The 24424-nt window shown below is 43.3% G+C and overlaps 2 protein-coding genes across 6 annotated transcripts in view; one reads left to right on the top strand and one right to left on the bottom strand.

The window, feature by feature from the left end:
* The window catches only part of UIMC1 (ubiquitin interaction motif containing 1), a 108908-nt gene extending 108160 nt beyond the window's left edge, over positions 1-748 (bottom strand). The window contains exon 1 of the mRNA XM_060240185.1: positions 549-748. The gene's annotated coding sequence lies outside the window, so the exon portion shown is untranslated. The remainder of the gene's footprint in view (positions 1-548) is intronic.
* A 1593-nt stretch (positions 749-2341) lies between these two features.
* The window catches only part of ZNF346 (zinc finger protein 346), a 47084-nt gene continuing 25001 nt past the window's right edge, over positions 2342-24424 (top strand). For all 5 annotated transcript variants that reach the window (XR_009555459.1, XM_060240184.1, XM_060240183.1 and 2 more), the window contains exons 1-5: positions 2342-2480; positions 10744-10847; positions 10938-11033; positions 12624-12762; positions 13182-13418. Coding sequence is in view for 4 of the 5 variants with exons in the window: in XM_060240184.1 (XP_060096167.1) it covers positions 2420-2480; positions 10744-10847; positions 10938-11033; positions 12624-12762; positions 13182-13418 (637 nt within the window). In the remaining variant the exon portion in view is untranslated. The remainder of the gene's footprint in view (positions 2481-10743; positions 10848-10937; positions 11034-12623; positions 12763-13181; positions 13419-24424) is intronic.

The raw sequence follows: 24424 nt of genomic DNA, 5'->3' as shown, positions 1-24424 counted from the left end.
AATGGAGTGACATTGCATGTGCAAAAGGTTTTCTAGAAACAGGCAGGAGGGATTTCTTTAGTAAGCCTTAACCCCTGCAGAAAGCAAACTGTTTGTGGGAGATCTGACCCTATTTGGAGGTGGTTGCCAACTTTCAAAGTCGCCCCTTGAGTTGTGCCATTAATAGCATTTAGCAGCTGACAATGTTCAGCTTCATAACCCTGAGAAGCCTCATCTGCTGCTGTAGTTGTTTCGCATAGCGCCCCGTAGTTAACGCACAGGTGCGGGGGGGGGGGGGGGACGGTTCGTGGCTCAATGGGAACCAGGACGGGGAACTCCAACAAAACACCAGGCCCGCCCACAAGATTTACGGAGCGGAACCCTCCAAGAGTGGTCCTGAAACGGCAGGGGCGGGGAGGGGATTGCACTTTAGGTGAAGATCGTCTCGGATAAACGGGGGCGGGGGAGTGGGGTGAGCCGCTCCCAGGTCCAGACCCCACAAGAGAAGCAGCACCAGCAGAAGAAGAATAAACTCCATAGGTGGAGCTGAGCAGGGACAGGCTACTCACCGGCCCCAGAGACTCCCCACCGGGCCGGTGCCCCGCCCCCTCCCACGCCGACCCCACCAGGCGGCGAAGTCGACGTCTCCGCAGCCTTTTGCGGGGGCTCGCGCTGATTCGGCAACGGCGGAGCGGAGCTAGTGCCCACAATCAAGTTGGCGCTGATGGCTTCGCTTCCCACGTACAAAATGGAAACAGAACGCGCGCTCGGAGGTCATGTGAGCGAGTTCCCTTCAGTGAGGCTTTTAGCGGCATTTTGGATGAAGGCAAGCAGCTCGGCTTCGTCCTAAATCACAAGGGGGTGGGGAGTGCCTCCCAGTTAACATGATGGTGGCGCAAGTTATATGGCAAGTTGACTGGTCTGTTGCAAACGTAAAAACGTGGTGCTGGTTTTTCCTGCTAGGTGTCATCTCCTTCGCCCTGCGGTGTTCAATAGCACGGGCAAAGTGGTATAGACTACACACATTTTTATCCTGTCTTTCCTCCAGGACGCTCAGATTGGTGTCCATGGTGGCCCACATTTTATCTCCACAACAACAACCATGTGAGATAGGTTACTCAGAGAAGCGTCCCAAGGTCATCCAAGCAAACTTCAGTTGGGGAGTGTGGATTTGAATACTGATCTATTACTGTACAGCCTGTGTACTGTACACGTGGGTCCTGATTGAGAATTCTGTTGCAAAATTGGGGGGGGGGGCACTGTAGTTAACTTAAAATATTTGCTTTTTCTGAGTTCAAGGTCGTTTAATTTCAAGAGGCTATTTAATTGTTTACTGAATTTTCCATCTATGTGATTATATTAACTCACTCTGTGTAATCCGTCTTGAGTCCCAGTGAGAAAGTGGACTATTACGTGAATAGTAATTAACTTGTACAGCCTCCTTTAACTCTCCATGGGTATAAAATGTTCTGTTTCTCATAGTTATCCTGCTTTTCCAATAAGAAGCTCAGGGTGGCTGCTTACGTCCTCCCCGTCTTTCATTTTATCCTCACAATAACCCTGTGAAGGAGAGTCAAGTGGTAGTGTAAGGGTGCATGCACAAGAAAACTTATACCCATAATTAAACGTTGTTGGTCTGAAGCAGCAAACAAAGTTTGAGTACAGGACTCCAGGGGCACCTTTAAAACCAACAAATTTTTATTTAAGGTATGAGCTTTCATGTGCAAGCACGCTTCCTCAACTTTTTTGGTCTTAAAGGTGCCCCTAGACTCAAACTTTGTCCTGTGAAGTAGTTTAGGCTGAGAAAAAAATGACAGATCCAACAGGGTCGCCCAAGGAGCTGCATGCATGGATGGGGACACAGTCCGACACAGGGTTTGCAAAGCTGCTTATGTAGTGTACAAGAGATGGGAATTAAATGAGGAATTATTGGCGTAATAAATTAATAGGTGGATGGGGGGTGGGAACTATAAAGAAGTGAACTCTGTCTCGGGAAAACTCATGCTGGAATAAATTTTATTTATGAAGGTGCCACTCTATTAATAGCGGTATACAGTTATCACACGCATTTAATATCGGCACGAAAGAGAACATGTGTAAAATTTCTAAAGGGAACTATTATTTAAACACTTTCGATGAGATTTAGACGCCTGCTACCCAGAGATGTCTCATGAACAGTTCCGTGCCCATGACCTCGCTTGCCCGTATAAAAAATGGCTATTCGGAAGCCTCGAAGTGGGTCATATGATTCCCTTTCAAACTCTTTCGAAAACCGAATCTCGCGGGAGTGCAAGGTCTAGCAGTCTCCCCCGAGCTTTTCTATTCCCGCGTTTTACAAGAAGATCTCTCGCGATATGTTCCTTTGAAACCAAAGAGTCTCGCGATATCTCGAAGCTGTGGGAGAAAGCGGGTACCTCGGGGGCGGCGACGCTGGGACAAAATGGCGGATGAAGCGGGTAGCAACGGGGATGCTTTAGTTTTGCCGGTGGGAAAGGAGGCAGGTGAGGTTGAGTCTCCTTCATAGTCTCGCGGGGAAACGTGCTTGTCCTCCTGTGGTTAATTACCGCCGGGTCACTTTAGTGGGCGAACCTGGATTGTAAGGGGCCTGTAGGTCTTTCCCCACTTTTCACGTGTGGTTGGGACTCCCCACCTGCCTCTTTCTCTCCACTGATCTGGTTCCGGAGCCTTATGATAGGATCTGGCTCTTCTGTTGTCCACTTCACCAGCATTGCGCCCGATTCCTTAATTCGTCTTCCTTGTCCTAGAGAGACCCTTGTGAGAAAGCTCCTTAAATGCCGCTGGACACGACTTATCCGAGCCGTGAATTAACCTTTCCGGTTTGCTTCACGAGATCGCATAGGAGCCGTAGCTGTTGGCACATCTGAAGGAAAGGCTGTCCTGTGCTGTGCCGTGCCTGGATTCCTTTTCACTTCTGAGTGGGATGGAACAGGGTTTCCATCCTATTTCACGTGGTGTTTCGAAATGCATGTGTGTGTTTTTTAAAAAAAAAAAATTACTGTGTTATTAAAGAGTTTTTCCTCGTTGCTCAGAACAGAGTAGAATAAAAAGCAAATCCTAGCTTCCTTCTCTCGACCCATTCCCAGCGCTGGAAGTCGTTCCTGTGTGGAGGTTGTCTTCTCCCAGGATGAGAGGTGTTTAATGTTCTGAATGCCAAGCAAGAGGAGCAGCTAGGCGCTGCTCTGCCTCTGAGGGTAGATTGGCACTTATTTAGATGTTGACCACAATTCATTTGCACTTCCAGAGAACGTCTTGCCCTCTCCCACGTTCATTATTATTGTTCTGATACTGATCTAAGTGCAGTTTTCAGCACTTGGAGAATGAGAACTCATAACTTAGAATCATAGTGTTGGAAGGGACTTCCAGGATCGTTAACCCACTGCAAAATGAAGGAAATTCACAAATACCCTCGCCCATTCCCCCAATGACCCTTGCTTCATGCCCAGAACTTCTAGGTTGCGTAAAAGCGTTGGACTTTGAGAAGGGGCATGTCCTGGTGGATTTTCCCTGCAATGCTTGTCTACATCTGTGAGTGTGTTTTCTGATCATAATAATTACAACATTATATTGACAAATATTACTTAATTTTCAAGAATTCAGAAGTTGGGACAAGGAGAGAATGGAGAAAGAATAGCATCTAAACCTGGGTTAAATGAACAGATGTTGGGGTGTGGCAAGGTTAAGGAAGGAAAGTAAGAGCTCCCCTTGGAAGTAGAAGAGCTAAGGAAGGAAAGTAAGAGCTCCCCTTGGAAGTAGCAAGTGACTAGGCTGAGGAAAAGGCAAGAGAAGCTAGACCTACTTGCTGCTAGATTTCTTGCTGCATAAGGGAATGTAAAGGGGCAGTGCTAACTTTTGTGTTACAATGCTATTGCTGTAATAAATCAAATAATAATATTACTATTAGAGTTAGTGTGCCGCATCTCTAACATCAGTGCATATGCTGGTGCTTTTAATTCATGCAGGCTAGAATTGAATGGAGATATGGCAGAGGCTATATTTTTATGCTTGCTCATATGCAGCTTCATTGGACTGTTAAATTTTTGCAAGTCCATTTTTAGGGGGGAAAGTATGTAAACAATGCTCTGCAGAATGAAGTAAAATGACATTCTTGCTGAGGAGGCCCCCAATGAAGATTGGTCTTGGGCAGCATTCTTGCTATTTACCATTTTTCTTTACTATAGGAAATACTAAACATGGGCAACTCAATTGACATCTTAAAGAAACATGAGTTTTGATCGTATTCTTAAACTTCTTTTTAAAAAACAACTTTTCTGTATAGTTGCCGCCAATGTTCCCTCTAAGGTGCAGAGTCTTGTGACCTAAGTGAGCTACTGGCATTAAAGTTATGAGCTACTGCATAAATTAGTGTGCTCTGGGGTCATTCTTCCTGAGCCAAGACAAAAATGTGTGAGCTGGAGGCTAAAAATCTGTGTGCTAGCTCATGGTAACTCAGCTTAGAGGGAACACTGGTTGCCACCATATTCAGCCATATGACCCTTTGGAAAGAGATGTAGTGAATACAGTCACATTTAAAGCTTGCTATTTATTATGCAGTTGAGTATGTGGTCAATATGCAGAAAATAACTTGTACTGTTTGTAATAAAATCCATCTTGAAATGTGGCATCTTCAATAAGCTCCTTTTTGTGATGACTTGAAAATGCTTCCAATGCAGTTTCATTTAACTTTTTGAAGACTGCACCTCTTAGCAGAATTTTTAGAAATTATGACAGATCTCAGGTCTTTTCATGGTATCTCTATACTTCTCTGGAGGCAGCAGTAACAGGTGCTGACCCACTGCAAGTACACAATTGTTCACTTTGCACCAACCCGTTTTATCATTTGCTTATCTACCCTGTAACATGAAGAAATTCAGTTGTGAAACAGCCATTTAGAGAACAATATTGAACTACATTGAGGACTGGAGAAGAAAAAACTAGGTGCATCCATTTTATTACATGGAAATAATGTCTGCTTAATTTAATCAGAGAGTGCATCTTAACTACTCTAAGCAATATTAGCATGTCTTCAGTAGTATTTCCAATACATGCATGTACTGGAAATTCCTCAAGTTAAAGAGAAAGATGACAGTATGGAAGAACAGTTTCTAGTGGGACATCTTGATTCATTATAAAGACACCAGCAAACTGCATTGAGAAAGATATGGATCAAAGTGCAAACCTTCCTATTTGCAACAATGCAAACTGCTGTATGAGTTGATGCAGTACAGTACATTGATATAATTAAAGGGCCAGTGGGACAATTGAAAAATTTTTGTGATTTTTATTTAGAGTTCCCTTTTTGCATTATGTAAATCACAGTATATGATTACATGCAGAACAGATTAAAATGATTTTAACAGTTGTAAATATTCATATTGGGTATTTTGGTGTAGCCAGTCTGATGTAGTGATTAGGAGTGGTGGACTCTAATCTGGAGAACTGGGTTTGATTCCTTAGGTCAGTCACAGTTCTCTCAGAATTCTCTTAGCTTCACCTACCTCATAGGTTGTCTGTTGTGGGGAGAGGAAGGGAAGGAGATTGTAAGCCATTCTGAGTTAAGGGTGGGGTATATGGACATATGAAGTTGCCTTATACTGAATCAGACACTTGATCCATCAAAGTCAGTATTGTCTACTCAGACTTGGCAGTGGCTCTCCAGGGTCTCAAGCTAAGGTTTTTCACACCTACTTGCCTGGACCCTTTTTAGTAGGAGATGCCGGGGATTGAACCTGGGATCTTCGGCTTACCAAGCAGATGCTCTACCACTGAGCCACCGTCCCTCCCCAAAATCCAATCTCTTCTTTTTCTTAAAAAGTTGCAGCTATAACTTTTTAAAATAGCCTGTTTTAAAGTGTAAACTGAATGTGAAAGGCTGCTTTTTTGTAGAGAAAGAGCTAGAAGTCAGACAACTTTCTTAGTCATCATATAGCACAACAGCACATGTGTTTATGTCATAGCTTAACACTGAAAGCCAGAGACTATATCATCTACTGATTTCTCTGGATGTCCTCTTTTATTCCTAAAAATATTGAGGCAATTGCAGAGTTCAAGTAATTCTTATCAGAAATATTTATGGATCTGCACTAGTGAAAAGCAGGGGCATTTACCATCCATCTCATGGAAAACAAGAATCTGATCAGCAAACTACCACCAGTGCTTACTATTTGCTAACTTTATTGAGGGATAGAGCCCCGTGGTGCAGAGTGGTAAAGCTGCAGTACTGCAGTTGGAGCCCTCTGCTCATGACCTGAGTTTGATCCCAGCGGCAGCTGGTTCAGGTAGCCAGCTCCAGGTTGATTCTGCCTTCCATCCTTCCGAGGTCAGTAAAATGAGTACCCAGCTTGCTGGGGGGAAAGTGTAGATGACTGGGGAGACAATGGCAAACCACCCTGTAAAAAGTCTGCTGTGAAAATGTTGTGAAAGTAACATCACCCCAGAGTCGAAAACAACTGGTGCTTGCACAGGGGACTACCTTTATCTTTTTAGAGCCATTATATGTTAAAGGAGGGAGCAGATTAAAGAAAAAGGAACACTAGAACCAGAAGAACCTTTTCATGTTAATTGCAGTCAACAGCTGGCTACAAAACTTGCTGTGGCTGAAAATCATGGACAAACAAACTTTGGAAATCCATGTCTGAAGAAAAAATTCTTTCTGCCTTATTCTGTTGAGGCTGTTTGGTGATGGCTAAATTGATTCCCTTTTGAGTTCTTCTGGCATTACGCTCCTTCCACTGAAATTAGTGCTGTTGATTGATAAGTTTATTTATTTTAAAATTTTAACCTTTACTTGTGAGTTACCTGTGGAGTCTTCTGTCACTTTTAAAGAGTAAAAGTTGGACCCTTGGTACCACCATTTTGAAGCATTTGTGGAAGTAGATTTTTTTTTCTGCCTCCTCACTGCAGCCTTCTATAATTGCTGAAGAAGTAATGCCTCTTGGAGGGAGTAAAAGCCGCACTCTATGGGAGGTTGCAGTGAGGAGGGAGAAGCAGGCAGAATTGCCCCCTCTGGTGCTGCTCCTGGAAGTGGCAAGGTAGATTTCTTTTCACCCATTTCCCCCACCTCTTTACAGCTGTTGGTGTGTTTGGCTTTTATACATGAGGACTCCCACCTCCCATGTAAGAATTGTTACTAAGAATTTGATCTCCCTCAATCCCTGTGTCCACCTGCAGGGATGATGTGTGAACTGCCTGCCACAGAATATCTGTCTGTGACCTTTTGGCATACTAGTGGTAATACAGAATACTTGTAAATATATATCTTTGGAAAAATGGGCTTTTTGTTTCCATCATGGTGGACCCAAGTTGTTTGATAGAATGATTGGCTGGACATAAGATACAAAAGCTTGAGAGCTGCTTTCGGAGGCTTTGTCAAGGTTTGATGGAATCACCCTTGTCATTTCAAATATCAAATGTTCTCCACTAGTTTCTGAATGTTGTTTTTTATGTCAGATTTGTGTCTGTTTCATTATATTGCATTGTGACTTGTTTGCCTTAGGTAGGCAGAAGAACATTGTTGGCAAGTGGTGGCTGTGGCAAAATTTTTGGCTGACATCCTTAAATTTAAATCTGACCATGTATGAATGCATCAGTAATCTCGGTTTCGTTTTGATTTTATTTCCAATGTTTAAATTTTATATTCTGTGTATTTTTATTCACAACTGTTATGCCATTAAAGGTTTGTTATGGAATAAATAAATGAGTCTCTGATGGCATGGCAGATGATGTTAGGTTCTGTAATAGTGTTGCCTGAGAGGATATGGGGACATAGTGATACTTGAATTTGTTGCACAGCCTAGTTCCGAATCTTCTTGGTAGCAGGCAGGTGGCCTGTTTGTTCTTAAAAACACCACTCAAGATAGAAGTGTAATTGCCTGTGGTGGACTGTACTTGACTGAGGACACTTTGGAGTGGTGATCCTATAGATTAGTGATGTTCTGTCCCTTTCTGCCTTTGGGGCCCATCCTGTAGAACAGAGGTTCCCAAACCCCGGACCGGGATCGGTCCGCGGCCTGTAAGCAGTGGGGGCCCCACTCCCAGCCCTCCGACACCGCCCCCCTCGCTGCTGCCGCCCCCCCCCCAACCTTCGGAGTAGCGCCGCCGCTCAGTCACACACACACCCGCACGACGAGCCTCGGCTTGCCGCCACCACCAGAGCCCGTCCCCTCCCTTCCTTTCCCCAGCGCCCGAGCCGTGCTCTGCCCCCTCCCTCACCCGCGCGATCAGAGGAAGCCGGGAGGCCCTACCCACTTCGACAGGGACCGGCCTGATTCGACATTCTCGCAAAAGCAAGCTGGAGGAGGAGGAGCTTCGCCCCTCTCTCCTTTCTGGAAGGGGAGGGGGTGAAGCCTCCTTCAGCGTGCTAGAATCAGCCCGGTCCTGCCGAAGCAGCCCTAGCCTCCTCGTGGCTTCCCTGTGATCAGGCGAGGGAAGAGGCTGGCTTTGGGGCTCGGCTCTACCCTCTGCAGCAGCTGCACCCTTTTGGGATGGGGTTGGTTCCTACGCCGCTTTCCTCGGGAGGGGGGGGGGTTGCCTTTACACAGCCCAGAGTGGAGCCCTTCCAGGCATTGAAATTGACCTGGGGTGGGGAAGGGAGGGGGGAGGAGGAGGGGACAAGCTAGGCAGGACACCGTGAGGGGAGACAAACGCCTAGTTTCCTCCTCCTCCCTCCCCCACCACAGGTCAATTTCAATGCCAGGAAGGGCCACGGAAAACAACCCTATTTGCTTTATTACCCCCCCCCCCTTCTTTCAGGCAGTCTTTTCCTGTCTTCCTTCTTTCTTTCTCTCTCTGTCAGAGTCTTTTCCTCTTCCTTCCTTCCTTCCTTCCTTCCTTCCTTCCTTCCTTCCTTCCTTCCTTCCTTCCTTCCTTCCTTCCTTCTCTCTCTTTCTCTCTCTCTGTCAGGCAGTATTTCCCCCGTCTTCCTTCCTTCTCTTTCTTTCTTTCTCTCTCTCTCTCTGTCAGGCAGTCTTTTCCCCGTCTTCTTTCCTTCTCTCTCTCTCTTTCTCTCTCTCGTCTTCCGTCCTTCCTTCTCTTTCTTTTTCTCTCTCTCTGTCAGGCAGTCTTTTCCCCATCTTCCTTCCTCCCTCCCTCCCTCCCTCCCTCCCTCTCTGTCAGGCAGTCTTTTACCTGTCTTCCTTCCTTCTCTTTCTCTCTCTCCCTCCCTCTCTCTCTCTGTCATTTTTCCCCCGTCTTCTTCCCCTGTGACCCTTGTGCTTTTTCTTGATTTTTATTTTTAAAATTGCATTGCAAAATGCCCCTATTCTCTTACCTTTCCTAAACAAATTATTGCAAGAGTTTTAAGCATGTTTGTACATCATTTCTTGTCTCCTGGCTCCACCCCCAAAGTCTTCTGGTTCCACCCCCAAATTTTAGTGGGCCACGAAGGAAAAGTGTCAAAATAACCGGACCATGAGGGGGGGGGGCGAGTTTGGGAAACCCTTCTGTAGAAGGCTTGTCTTGAATACCTGTCTGACATTGTCAGTCTTTTTCTTTGCTTTATTGGTGGGTATTGTAATTTTAAGAATTTCTAGCTGTGTTCTTTGTGATATGCTTTTACCATCTATTACTACTGTTGTTAGTGGTTGTTCTGTGTTGTATGAGGGTGTGTCTTGCACATCTTGACAGTACTTATCACAAGAAAACATAATTCAAATGAGCTTCTTTCTGACTTGCCTAACACAATTTGTCTTGTCAATATAGTGATTTTCTGGAGATTTGTAAAATTAATGCATGGAATGTGCTTTGAAGACAATTACAGATCAGTTGCAGCTGAGATTTTCTGCCCACACAGTTGTATTTTCCAGCTTGTTTAATCAGTGTGCAAATTGCAGCTTTTTGTTTGTGAGATTATTAGTTTACTATGTTTGCTCTGACCTGTATAGTCCATGCTAGCTCGATCTCATCAGATTTCAGAAGCTAAATAGGGGTGGGCCCTGGTCAGTATATTTGGACCACCAAGGAATACCAATATGGATCCAACCCTGTATGAGATGCTAGGTATTGACCATTTGGGACCTAAAGAAATGCATGACATTCTGCATGTGCCTCTCTTTCTAATAGACTTTCATTAGCCAATTGACTATTTGGTTGAAGGTTAATGAAAGCATTGGCATTGTGTTTAAAATGGACATGGATCAATTCTAGGAAGAAATGTGCCTTTCTGTATTCCCTGTTGAACTAATTATGTTATTTATAAAGTTAATCATTAATTGAAATTGTTTGTCTACAAAGGATTCCTGACATGCAAATTAAGATAAGTTATTTCTGCAGCTGCTGCATTTTTTTTTATATTGGGCTGTCCTTTTATATAGAAAAATGGAAGAAGGTTAAGTTATTACATCCTGTAGTTTAACCGCACAAGGAAAGTGTGTTCTCTGGCATACCATGGAAATATTAGATGTTGCATTATTTTACTGACTTGCTAGTGGATGATCTGTTTTTCTGCAATTATGAAAGTTTTTCTTCATAGCAATGTAGACTGAGAATTAATTGATTATAATGGCTTTTTTTTTTGTCTTGACTCACAAATGTATTTTGTTTTCTTCTCCCTGGTTTGGAAATTAGAATTGTCATGGAAAAACTCTGAAATCATGTATTTAGCACAAGGTCTATATAAAACCACTCTTTGAAGCTAACAGTGACAGCTCTGCTGACAAAGACCCTGAGGGCGATAGTTCGTTAATCTGTATACTTTCCTGGTTCTATATCAATATGCTTGTTTTTATTTTTTTTCCCTTTTTTGCACAGTGGATCGTCTGATCAAAGAAAACAGCCACATCTTCACTGACACCCAGTGCAGAGTGTGTAGTGCAGTTCTCATCTCTGAGTCACAGAAGCTTGCTCACTATCAGGTATGCTTCAAACTGTGGGCAGCAGCTGAAACTTAACACTAATTATGGAGACCTCCTGATGTACTTTTCTTGGTTTTCTCATTTTTCCAGAGTAAGAAACATGCAAACAAAGTGCGGCGGTACATGTCTATCCATGGTGAGGAAGAGCTCAGCCAAAGCAAAAAAATAAAATTGGACACAAAGCAGGTAATGCAAGAATCCAAGAATAACAAGCAAAAGACTTCCATGCACTGTAAGTTTTGGTGTGTAAGCTTCTCAGAATGTGCGGTAATTCTTAAGGGAATTTCTAGTATTAGGCATTTTTGTAAAAGTAGTCTAAAAACCACCTGTTCTTTTAAAACCTAGGTTATCAAACATATTTTACTTAAAATTCTTTTATCTGACCCTTTTAATTTCAGCATTCAAGAGCTGCCTTCTAAAAATTAAATATATACCAAGCAAAGCGGCAGCATAAAATGAACTATAAAGTAGGCATTGAAAGGTCAGATAAATGATGGCATTAGGCAGTGGAAGTGTGTGTGAACAGCAAATACAATAACAACACAGCTAAAAAGTCAGCTGGTACAAATAAGTCAGCCAGATTCAGTTAAAGCCAATAAAACAGGCTAAAGCAACTAAAAGCAAAGCACTTCACTCTCTACAAAGGCCCAGGAAAATAAGAACACTTTGATCTGATGTTTATTGAAATGTAGTGTTCTGTTCATTTAGCAGCCTTGTGGCGCAGAGTGGTAAGCTGCAGTACTGCGGTCCGAACTCTCTGCTCACGACCTCAGTTCAATTCCAGTGGAAGCTGGATTCAGGTAGTCGGCTCAAGGTTGATTCAGCCTTCCATCCTTCCGAGGTCGGTAACATGAATACCCAGCTTGCTGTGGGGAAAGTGTAGATGACTGGGGAAGGCAATGAATGGCAAACCACCCTGTGAAAAAGTCTGCCATGAAAACGTCATGATGCAAAGTCACGCCAGAGTCGGACATGACTAGGTGCTTGCACAGGGGACCTGACCTTTCCTTCTGTTCATTTGTTGTAATTAGCCATTGGCTGTTACAAATCTGCAAAAAACTCAAGGAAAAGCAAAGCACGCTAGAAGTTAATGAATATACAAACTATCATATCACTGAAATTTAGTGAGTTTGGTATCTGGCAAACAGCTGTGGGAAAGCAAGGCATCATAACAGAAAATTCTGTCTCTGGGAGCCAGTCAGCCACGTGGTGGGCAAACAGATCAGGTCATCCTAACTAGCAGGGAAAAATTAAATTAAGACAATTTTTTGAAAGGACAGAAAATAATGGCTTCAGAAAAACTGGAAATAAATTTATGCAATCGTTAATGAGCCTTTTCATGCTAAATTAATTTGAAAAACTGAAAGTTCAGTTTTTTAGACTTTTTGAAATAACATTGAGGGCCTACTAGGAAAGTGATCTATATTTTGCTGCGTTTAATGTATACTACTTGAATAATTTTACTTTCCCCCTTGCTGTTTTAAACCAGCCCTCTGTGGTAAATTGATTAAATTAGTTAAGGAGAAATTACACCGTTACATTTGCTGATAAAGGTTATTTATCATGCCCTTTGGCCTATAATGGTTTTCTTTGACTAGTTCTCTCCCATCCTGCACAGAAGGTGTGTGTATAACAAGTGTTCAGACAGGTATGGTGTGTGAAGTTGAATAAAGGAATTGCAATACAGTTACATTTTTTGAACATGGGTCACTTTACCGGTGTATCTTCCTTCCGGCTCTTCAGCATCTGTAAATCTGTATTATTTCTTTGAAACAGCAAGGCAGCAATGGAGAAGACAGGAACAAATGCTGTCCCATCTGTAATATGACCTTTTCCTCAGCTGTGGTGGCTAACTCCCATTACCTAGGCAAGACCCATGCCAAGAATTTGAAGCTGAAGTCTCCTAAAGCAGAAGGTATGATCATTAAGATGCTGAGACTTGTCTACTGTGTTTAAAAACAAACAAAAACCCCTTGGCTAGAATACTCCAGGGCTCTTCTATGTAATTGTGGCCATTAAAGGAGTTCATGATGACTTCAGTTGAGAGATAAGTATGCTGGTCTCTTGTACCTCCTCAGTGACCTTAGTATTAACAAACCTAAGTAAACGAAGTAAAATTTACACCAAAAACTTTTGTTCCTTGTTTGCTGTCTTTAATCTGTTTGTAAGCTATTGTCAGCCGCAGTCTTGTTTATGTGCATGCATGCTGAGAATGTAAAATCTGTACACAATAAAATTCTAAGTACAAAATTCTGTCCTATTAATAATTGTTATTTTGATTCTTCTGGTTTGTCTCCAAAATTCTGCCTTTTTATATTTGGATTAATTTTGCAGCTGTAGTTCCTGCTCAGAAACAGCCCGCTATTGCATCTCCCACAACTATGCCCTCTAATGAAGAGAACCAGAACACTTCTGACCCAGACAAATTCTGCAGTCTCTGCCATGCCACGTTCAATAACCCACTGATGGCAAAACAGCACTATGTAGGCAAGAAACACACAAAGCAGGAGACCAAACTTAAGCTAATGGCACACTATGGGAGAACTCCTGAGGAACCTGTTGCTTCAACAGGTGAGTGACAGCAAGGCTTCTGTAATAAATTAAACATATGAGTGTTCGAGGTTTGTAAAGCGTAAATTATGAAATGGCCTGCATCTAATTTGTACTGTTAAAAACAGTGTTGTTTTCTCTTTGTCAGCCCCCACCCATCACTGTTTTCATGGAAAAGAATGTGTAGATCTGCAAGGGATGGAGGTACAGGGCAGGAGTTCATCTCTATTAACAGAGGAAACCCATAAAGCATGCATGGAAATTATGGTTTGTAAAAAGACTCTCCTCCCCCCTCCCCTCAGGAATAGGTATATAGCTGAGTATGTGCACTTGAAAGAAATGGCAGTTGAGTCCAGTGTGCAGTTACAAGGCTGGACAATACTGTACCTTGAGGGAAGGGTGTGAAGGAGTTCAGGAGGCTACAAAGTTCACAAAAGATGAGGGAAAGAAGTTAGCTGGGTGGAGTAAGCTGTCTGCTGGGCCACCACAAGGCACTGTAATCCATGCACATTGAACTGTTGCCTAGCTTGGTTAGTAAAACACACAACAAAGGAAATGTGGAAACATAATAGTAAAGTCACAAAAGCATATGTCTGCATTACTGAACAGGCAGTATTGCGAACAGTGATGTGAAACACAAGGGCATTCTCATAAATTGAAAGTAGCTCTTCAGAATGGAGTGAGGATGCAGCAAGAAGTTGAATCAGCATCCCCAGTATTTGCACTATTTATGACTCCATTTGTATCATTTGTACCGCTAGATGAAGAGAAGTGGCATTTGCTGGTTCCAGCTTCTTGCTGCAGAACTACAGACTGCACTTCAGCAAGTACCTCTAACCAGGGCTTTTTTTGTAGCAGGAACTCCTTTGCATATTAGGTCACACCCCTCTTACGTAACCAATCCTCTTAGAGCTTTTTTGTTCTTCTTGTTCAGTCCCACAGTCGAGTCCGACTCTTTGCGACCCCATGGACAAAGTTACACCAGGCCCTCCTGTCTTCCACCATCCTCCGAAGTCTGCTCAAATTCGTGTTCGCTACATCAGTAACGCTGTCCAGCCATCTCATCTTTTGCTGTCCCCTTCTTCTTTCTGTCTTTCCCAGCATCAGGATCTTCTCCAGGGAGTGCTCCCTTCTCATTTGGTGGCCAAAGTATTTGAGTTTCAGCTTCAGCATCTGACCTTCCAGGGAACAGTCTGGGTTGATTTCCCTTACGACTGACTGATTGGATCTTCTTGCAGTCCAAGGGACTCTCAAGTTTCTTCTCCAGCACCACAGCTCAAAAGCATCTATTCTTCTGCGCTCAGCCTTCCTTATGGTCCAGCTCTCACAGCCATACATTACTACTGGGAATACCATCGCTTTGACTATACGGACTTTTGTTGGCAGGGCGATGTCTCTACTTTTTATTATACTGCCATAGCTGTCCTCCCAAGGAGCAAACACCTTTTAATTTCATGGCTACAGTCACCATCTGCAGTGATCTTGGATCCCAGAAATGTGACATCTGTCACTACTTCCACATCTTCCCCTTCTATTTGCCATGGTGTGATGAGGCTGGATGCCATGATTTTAGTTTTTTTGATGTTGAGTTTCAAGCCTATTTTTGTGCTCTCTTTCACCCTCAACAAGAGGTTCCTTAAGTCCTCCTCACTTTCTGCCATTAGAGTGGTGTCATCTGCATATCTGAGGTTGTTGATGTTTTTCCCAGCAATTTTAATTCCAGCTTGTGCTTCATCCAGGCCTGCATTCCACATGATGTACTCTGCGTATGAATTAAATAAGCAGGGTGACAATATACATCCTTGTCGAACTCCTTTTCCTATTCTAAACCAATCAGTTGTTCCATATCCCGTTCTGACAGTTGCTTCTTGACCCTTATACAGGTTTCTCAGGAGACATGTGAGGTGGTCTGGTACTCCCATCTCTTTAAGGACTTGCAACAGTTTGTTGTGATCCACACAATCAAAGGCTTTAGCTTAGTCAATGAAACAGAAATAGACGTTTTTCTGATACTCCCGTGCTTTCTCCATAATCCAGCGAATGTTGGCAATTTGATCTCTAGTTCCTCTACCTCTCCGAAAGCCAGCTTGTACTTCTGGTAGTTCCCAATCAAAATACTGCTGAAGCCTAGCTTGCAGGATCTTTAACATGACCTTGCTGGCATGTGAAATGAGTGCAATGGTGCAATAGTTTGAACATTCCTTGGCATTACCCTTCTTTGGGATTGGAATATAAGCTGACCTTTTCCAATCCTGTGGCCACTGTTGCATTTTCCAAATTTGTTGACATAATGTGTGCATCACTTTAACAGCATCATCTTTTAGGACTTTGAATAGCTCAACTGGAATACCGTCATCTCCGCTCGCTTTGTTGTTAGTAATGCTTTCTAAGGCCCATTTGACTTCACACTTCAGGAAGTCTGGCTCAAGGTCAGCGACTTCACTGTCATGGTTGTCCAGGACATTGAGATCCTTCTTGTATAATTCTTCTGTGTATTCTTGCCACCTCTTCCTGATCTCGTCTGCTTCTGTTAGGTCCCTACCATTTTTGTCTTTTATCATGGCCATCTTTGCACGAAACGTTCCCTTTATTTCTCCAATTTTCTTTGAATAAACAATTTTATTAGTAACATATGGTAGTAGAACTATAACTACAACTTATAAAAAGCTTAATATATATTAAGAAAAAAACCATCATTCTACCCCACATCTTACTTTCTCCCACCCCTCCCCCAATTACTTGACCCCCGCCAGTGTTATTTTCTTTAAAAAAACAGATATTAAAGGTACCCTTAACTATCAAGAAAAAAAACGAAACAAAAAAGAAACATAGGGAAGAAGAACCCCCTTCAAGAGTTATATTGTTATCTTAAAAATCTTAATCCTCAAAAATTGTCCAATGTCCTTTTATTTTCCACTCTTTCTCTATATATCTTCTGAATTTCTTCCACTCTTGGTTAAAAAGTTCTAAATCACAGTCTCTTAATTTTCTTGTTAATTTGTCCATTTCACTCCATGACATAACTTTCATAATCCAGTCCCATTTTTCTGGTATTTTTTCTTGCTTCCACAACTGCGCATACAATGTCCTAGCAATTTTCTTGAAGAGATCTCTTGTCCTTCCTATTCTATTATTTTCCTCTATTGCTTTGCATTGTTCCTTCAGGAAGGCCTCCTTATCTCTCCTTGCTGGTCTCTGAAAATCTGCATTCAGTTGGGTGAATTTTTCCTTTTCACCTTTGCTTTTTGCTTTCCTTCTTTACTCGGCTATTTGTAAAGCCTCATCAGGCAGCCGCTTTGCTTTCTTGCATTTATTGTTCTTTGGGATAGTGCTGATTGCTGCCTTCTGTACAATGTACAATGTCATGAACTTCCGTCCATAGTTCTTCCGGCATTCTGTCTATCAACATTAGTTCCTTAAACCTATTCTTCACCTCCACTGTATATTCATAAGGGATGTGATCAAGGTCAAACCTGAATGGCCTAATGGCTTCCCCAGTTTTCTTCAGTTTAAGCCTGAATTTTGCAGTGAGTAGCTCATGATCTGAGCCGCAGTCAGCTCCAGGTCTTGTTTTTGCTGACTGTAAGGAGCTTCTCCATCTTTGACTGCAGAGTATATAATCAATCTGATTTCTGTGTTGCCCATCAGGTGATGTCCATGTGTCGAGTCGCCTTTTAGGTTGTTGGAAGAGGGTGTTCACTATGACCAGCTTGTTCTCTTGACAAAACTCTATTAGCCTTTGCCCGGCTTCATTTTGTTCTCCAAGGTCAAACTTGTCAGTTGTTCCAGTTACCTTTTGACTTCCTCCTTTGGCATTCCAGTCCCCTATGATGAGGAGGACACTTTTTTTTGGTGTTAATTTTAGAAGGTGTAGATCTTCATAGAAATGGTCCACTTCAGCCTCTTCTGCGTCAGTGGTTGGGGCATAGATTTGGATTACTATGATGTTGAATGGTTTGCCTTGGATACGGACCGAGATCATTCTGTTATTTTTGAGATTGTATTCCAATACTGCCTTCCTCACTCTCTTGTTAACTATAAAGGCTACACCATTTCTTCTATGGGACTCTTGCCCGCAGTAATAGAGGTAGTGATCCTCTGAGTTAAATTCATCCATTCCTCTCCATTTTAGCTCACTGATTCCCAAGATGTCGATGTTCAGTCTTTCCATCTCTTGTTTGACTACGTCCAGCTTACCTTGATTCATAGATCTTACATTCCACGTTCTAATGTAGTATTGTTCTTTGCAGCTTCAGACTGTTCTTTCACCATCAGACACATCCACAGCTGAGCGTCCTTTCGGCTTTGGCCCAGCCGCTTCATTCTTTCTGTGGTTCCCCAGTAGCATATTGGGCACCTCCTGACCTGAGGGGCTCATCTTCCAGTGCCATATCTTTTATCCTTTTGTTACTGTCCATGGGGTTTTCTTGGCAAGGATACTGGAGTGGGTTGCCATTTCCTTCTCCGGTGGATCACATTTTGTCTGGGATCTCAGCTGTGGCCTGTCCATTTTGGGTGGCCCTGCATGGCATATTGGGCACCTCCTGACCTGAGGGGCTCATCTTCCAGTGCCATATCTTTTAGCCTTTTGTTACTGTCCATGGGGTTTTCTTGGCAAGGATACTGGAGTGGGTTGCCATTTCCTTCTCCAGTGGATCACATTTTGTCTGGGATCTCAGCTGTGGCCTGTCCATCTTGGGTGGCCCTGCATGGCATAGCCCACAGCCTCACTGAACTGCACAAGCCCTCTCGCCACGTCAAGGCAGCGATCCATGAGAGGGTCTTAGAACTTACAGGGCTCTTATTATAGGGCCTACTGTAAGCTTTTGGAGGATAGACTACATCAAGGATGTGTGTTTGAGGGAGCATTAGTAAGGGGTTGTTTTGTTCACAGAAGAGTTGGAGGCAACCCATAATAATCCAAGAGCAAATTGTCAGAATCATAATAAAGGAGAAGTGAGTGACACAAATGTAACTGCCAAGTAAAAACCTCACTGTGCAGCAAAAAATGCTGACAGCAGAGCATGTATTACAGGAAGTAAAGCTTAAAATTGTAAATGTTTATAGAAAAACAAGTGTGGAAATAATATAAATATCAGGGGAAGGGAACCCCAGATACACAGAGAAAATTAGGGCAGACGTTAATAAAAGTAGTGAATTTCTGAAGCAGCTGTCTCAAAAATGTATTGATTTAAGTAAGCAGTTAGCATTGATTTCTACTGTTCTCCAATACGAAAAATGAATTAAATATGTACTTAACGTTTTAAAAACCATGGAGAAAATAGTGGGATGGCACATTCAAAAAAAAAGAAAAAGAGAGGCTTGATAAACAGTCACAGAAACATAAGTGGGAATGTAAACTATTGCTAACTCCAAGAAGTTCAGTTCAAGTTAGGAATAGCAATTTGTAGAATAGGTCCTTTAGAAAAGCTTGTATAACCAGTTGGTGGAGGAAATCTTCCTCCACCTTCTGTCCCCATAGTAGCTTACTGTTTATCCCAGTAGATCCTGTTTGAGGGGCAGGGGACGTTTGCAAACAAAATTATCTGCAGTAGAAGGAACTGCAAAGAGGAGTAAGGATTTGCTGAAAGTCCCCTGTATTGCAAGTGTAGTTCATAACCATTTGACCATCAGAACAGATTTTGGTGGGAATAAAGAGGCTGCTATGGAAAATGAGAAAGATCTCCTCTACTAACTCTTTACATGAGCTTCTCTGTGGGTACCAATCCGTTAAGTATTCAAGAGAATGATGTGTTAGTATGTGGGAATTAATAGGAAGGAATTGAGGGCCGGAAGATATTCATAAGACAGATTGAGTGTTTCAGTGTGGCTGAAAATTTTATTTCAATTGGACTCAAATATATGTCTCAGTGAAGCATGCATATAGTTTGTTTGCTAAAAAAAAATCTTTGAACATGTTGATTTGCTGCTAAATAGAATCTCTGTAAAGCCCAAGAGAAAAATCTAACACCTTTCATTAATCGAGCAGCACCTGTGTCTTTTGCACTGCAAGCTGATGTTTGGTAGTACATGTACATGAAGGAATAATCATCAAGATTACTTGAAAGTTAAGGCTTGCTTTGAGAATGGAATATAATGCAGTGTTCAGGTAGGTGGAGAGCAAATAAAATTGTAATGTGACCTGTATGGGCATGGTGACATCTGAACATGTAAGACATTTCAATTACAGGGTGCAATATATGATAAACAAAACTATACCCTGAAGAAAATTTATTTTATTTAATCATTTAAATCATTTTTCCTATTTTTCGACACAATCAGGGCCCTCAAAGTGGTGAATAGTAATAAAACATTAAAACCAACTTTTAAAAATAATTTATACACACATATCTAAGAACGAACAGTCAGTAAGGGAATGCAAAATGAAACAAAAATGTCCTCACCTGCTGGCAGAACAAACAATAGAGGTGGACTAACTAATCTTCCTTGGAAGGGAATTCCACAGTCTTGATGCCAGAACCAAGAAGGTGCTTTCTCAGGTTGCCACCCATCTGTTTTTAGATGATAGGCACCCAAAGCAAGGCTTCTGAAGAACACCATACATAAAGGTTTTGTAGGATCATATGGAAGCAGGCAGTTCTTGAGGGATGCTGATCTGAAGCTGTATGGCAAAAGGTACTTTAATTGTGCCTGGAAGTAAATTGGAAGCCAATGTAGATGAAAAAAGACCATAGTAATATGTTCCCTATGACCTCCTCCAGTCAAACTCTTGCCACATAGTATTTACCAGTTGTAGTCTGCAGCCCAGGGACAGCCTAACTAAGAGTGCACTGCAGTATTTTAATTTAGATATTACCGGGGCATGCATGAGGTTGGCAAGATCTTTTTTACCCAGGACCAACTGCAGCTGGCTGACCAGCCAAAACTGGTGAAAGATGCCCCTGGCCACCACCTGTTTGTGCAACAGGAGGCTCTCTTCAAGATGGTGCCAATCCGTGGGCAATTGTGGGTTGCATCTCTGCTCATGGAGAAGAACTTTCCCATCTTCCTCTGTAGGCCACCATGTCCCCAAAACAGTACTTTTGTGCTCAGAACAGCACTGAGCATAATGTGGGGATCTGCACTGAGGGAGAATTGGCAGCATGTCTTTATGCACTGGATGCAGTTGAATATATTTTAGATACATCAGGTTCAATATAATTAAAAATGCAGCAAATAGAATATTTGGATGTGGGAACTGTTGTACAGTTTAGATAAATTCATATGCTGGAATGTAACCATATGCTTGGATGCACGATGTTGGTAAATTAGCAGCAGTTTTTGAATCATGTAGCAGTACAAATCCTAAGTAGTAAAGACTGATGCTAGTGGATGCATCATAGAAATTGTTCCAGAAAATGTTGATTGAGCAAGCTTTATTTACTTATTTAAACTTATTTCTGTACTGCTTCCTCCCTCCAGAGGTAGATTACAATAAAAGCAAAAAAAAAAAAATTAAAACATGCTAACTTGATTGAAAAGCATACTAAAAATACAGGTGAGGATTTTAAGACCAAATTAATTGATCTGACTAATTTAAATAAGCCCTTTTCAATCAATCTTGCAGCAGTGTCAGAAAGCCATTAAAGCAGGGGCCTTCCTTACACCCTCCAGAAGACCATTTCACAGTATCACTGCTACCACTGAGTATCCAAAGTCCAGATTTGTGTGCAGGGTAGAAACAGTAGTAGACCTTGATGGACAGAGTGCAACTGTTGTGAGGAAGAGGTGTCTTGAATAAGGACTCCAGGCTCTGAACAGCTTTAAATCAACACTCAGATATTCATTGTGTTAATGCCCTATTAACTGGTAAGCTGTACCTTTTGTACCTTGAAAGGCATTGTTTAGTGCTCCAGGCATCTCCTTTGTCAGGTCCTCATGGATGCCACTTTGTATTAGCCTAGGGACCCTGAAAGACACCCAGGTGCCAACTGTGCTTCCAAATCCATTCAGGCAACACTTGTATAGGATCTTAGTGGTGGTGGAAAGTGCCATCAAGTCAGAGCTGATTTATGACAACCCTATGGGGTTTTCAAAGCAAGAGACATTCAGAGATAGTTTGCCATTGTCTGCTTCTCTGCAGCAACCCTAGAATTCCTTGGTGGTCTCTTATCCAAATACTAACTAGGACTGACCCTGCTTAGATTTTGAGAACTGACAAAATCAGGCTAAGCTGGGACATCCAAGGAAAGGTCAAAACCTTAGCATCAGCTATATCAGAAGTTCATTCTGCTATGCAATGTACACCATCATCTGTCAACAGTGCCCTTCTGTCTTACACAGGACAAGCAGATCGCCCTGTGCAGAAGAATAAATGAACGCATACTGATTTAAAATGAAAGTTTAGAAAACTGTAGAATAATATTCTGGCAAACAGATGTTCTGCAGCTAATCTGAAACACAATGGAAAACTATAGTGTGACAGTGTTGGATAAAAGTTGATCAATACATTTAACTATTAAATGGGGCTGAATCCATATTAGCATTTCCATTGTTGCAAAGATTTCTGCCTCCTGAGTATGACTTTCCTGCCTCCTCCCTTCTGTAGCTGTACAAGGTCCCCAAAAGTATTAGTCTGGATTCAAGCCAGGGCTTAGAGAGATAAGGCAGATCTTTGTGGTCTCTGTGCAGTCACACCGATCAGTAAACTTCAAAGCTGCGGATTTCCGCACCCACGCCTCAGTGTGCATGCCCAGAAGCCCCACTGCGCATGCTCACCAAGGCAGGAGCGGACATCCCGCCAGTTCTCTTCTGACCGACACTCAGATCAGTCGAACTTTTTCGCTCCGGTCGGTGAACTTCTGCTAGACTTCTGTTAGCCTTCCTTCTTCTCAGACCTCTTTTCCTGCAGGAACGGTAAAACAGCTTCTTGACTACTTCACCCGGGAACGTCTCCAACCCTTCCCGGTGGGGGGGAATTCCTTCCCTCGCCCGCTTTACCATTTCGTATGGAAAGACGCTGGGGATTTTTCAAATGGTGTACCAAGTGCAGGAGTAAAATCGCCCCACCTGACGGTCACACACTGTGCCTACTTTGTCTCAGAGAACTACACAGGACCGACTCATGCGCTCACTGTGTGAAGTTCTACAGGCAGACAAGGAAAAATAGAGCAGCCCCCTTCGCTGCAGCCCTCGTCGGACAGGCATTCTCCTCACAAAAAATGTCTTCATCAGCATTGACAAGTCACGCTCGAGCCAACCAACCAATCCTGACCACCGGATCGACGGCTTCGATATTGGTCGATACTGATCATACCCCTTCCGACGCCAACCACTTTTGTAAATGGGCTAGCTCAGCACCCGGGTCGGAGTCCTCTACACCTACCAAGAAACACAGAGAGGATCAGGGGTCGCATTCAGAGAAGAAGAAGATGGAGAAGCAAAAACATAGCTCTGAAAAACACTGGAGCAAGACTTGCACTCCGTCCTCTCCAAAATCACCATCAGACCCGACAGCACCGATCATCCCACCATTGAAGCTCTTCGCTTCACCGGTCCATCGGCAAAGCCCTCCAACTCTCACCTCGATGTCCATGCAGCTCGTAATCTCCCCGGAGTCCGTTCCGGACATCAATCTTACACAACGCTCCGGTATCGAAGGTAGTCCTTCGTCTGACCCTTCCCAGGGAGTGACCAAGACACCTCAACCCCAAAGCCTTTCGCCTCGAGACCGAACAAGGGGAACGCAGAGGATTCGATTCCCGATGAAAGACTGATCCCCAAGACACAGAGGCAGAGATGACTCTCCATCTCGTCTCCCCTCCCTGGCCCCCCTTTCCTCCGACCCTCCTCGCCTTTTTCCATTCCTCCAGGCATGGACCAGAATAACATTAGACCAGTGGGTCCTGTCTATCATCCAAGAAGGTTATGTAATCGAATTTTTTCAGAGTCCACCCACTCCGACCTTCATCTCCACTGCCCCTTCCTCTACACTCCGGGAAGAGGTTCAGGCACTCCTCCTCAAACAGGCCATAGAACAGGTGCCCTTGAACCAACTAGGCCTTGGGTTTTACTCCCGTTATTTTACGGTTCCAAAGCAAGATGGAGGCCTTCGGCCAGTCATGAACCTTCGGGCCCTGAACCTATTCATCACTTGTCACAAATTCAGAATGACCTCGCTACCCAACATTCTTCCTCTCCTCAATCACTGGGATTGGATGGCCACACTGGATCTTCAGGATGCATATTTTCACATCAGCATCCACCCATCCCATAGGAAATATCTACAATTCACCATTGGGACAGCCCATTATCAATATCGAGCCCTACCATTCGGGATCTCCACGGCCCCCAGAGTCTTCACAAAGGTGGTGGTCATTGCAGCTTACCTGAGACTACAAAGTATAACACTATTCCCATACATAGATGACTGGTTACTAGTTGCGGAGTCCAAACCTCGTCTCTTGCAACTCATCACCACACTCAACCTCTTGCAAGAGCTGGGACTGCGAATCAACGAGAAAAAATCCCATCTTCAACCCTCTCAGAAGGTACAGTTCATAGGAGCCATACTGGATACTCGCTCCTGCAAGGCCTTTCCACCACCAAAACGAGCAGACCTTCCTACACAATCCTACCATTACAGTGCGTCAGGTCCACCGCCTCATGGCGGCCACTACCTCAGTGATCACCTTTGCCAGATTCCACATGAGAATCCTACAGCTGTGGTTCCTCAGACAATTCAGGTGCAACCTCGACCCCCCCCCCCCCCGTCCCGCCAGCTGACCATTCCTCAGGATGTCCTCGCATCCCTCACATGGTGGTAGCAACAGCATCACCTTTTGGAAGGAGCTGCTTTCCCCATCAGTTACAGTGACCACCGATGCCTCCCTCTGGGGCTGGGGAGCACACATGAATGGTCTCTGTGTGGGAGACAGGTAGCCCAAGCACCACACGCGCCATCACATAAACTTTCTAGAACTTTTGGCAATTCACTATGCCATTCAGTCCTTTCGACCATTGATAATGGGCAGGGCGGTGGCCATTCTGACGGACAACACAACGGTTATGTTCTATATCAACAGACA

This window comes from Heteronotia binoei, chromosome 5 (genome assembly GCF_032191835.1).
Source record: "Heteronotia binoei isolate CCM8104 ecotype False Entrance Well chromosome 5, APGP_CSIRO_Hbin_v1, whole genome shotgun sequence".
In the NCBI taxonomy this organism is placed as follows: Eukaryota; Metazoa; Chordata; class Lepidosauria; order Squamata; family Gekkonidae; genus Heteronotia; species Heteronotia binoei.
Note: the sequence above shows the minus strand (reverse complement) of the source record. Positions and strands in the feature narration are given on the sequence as shown.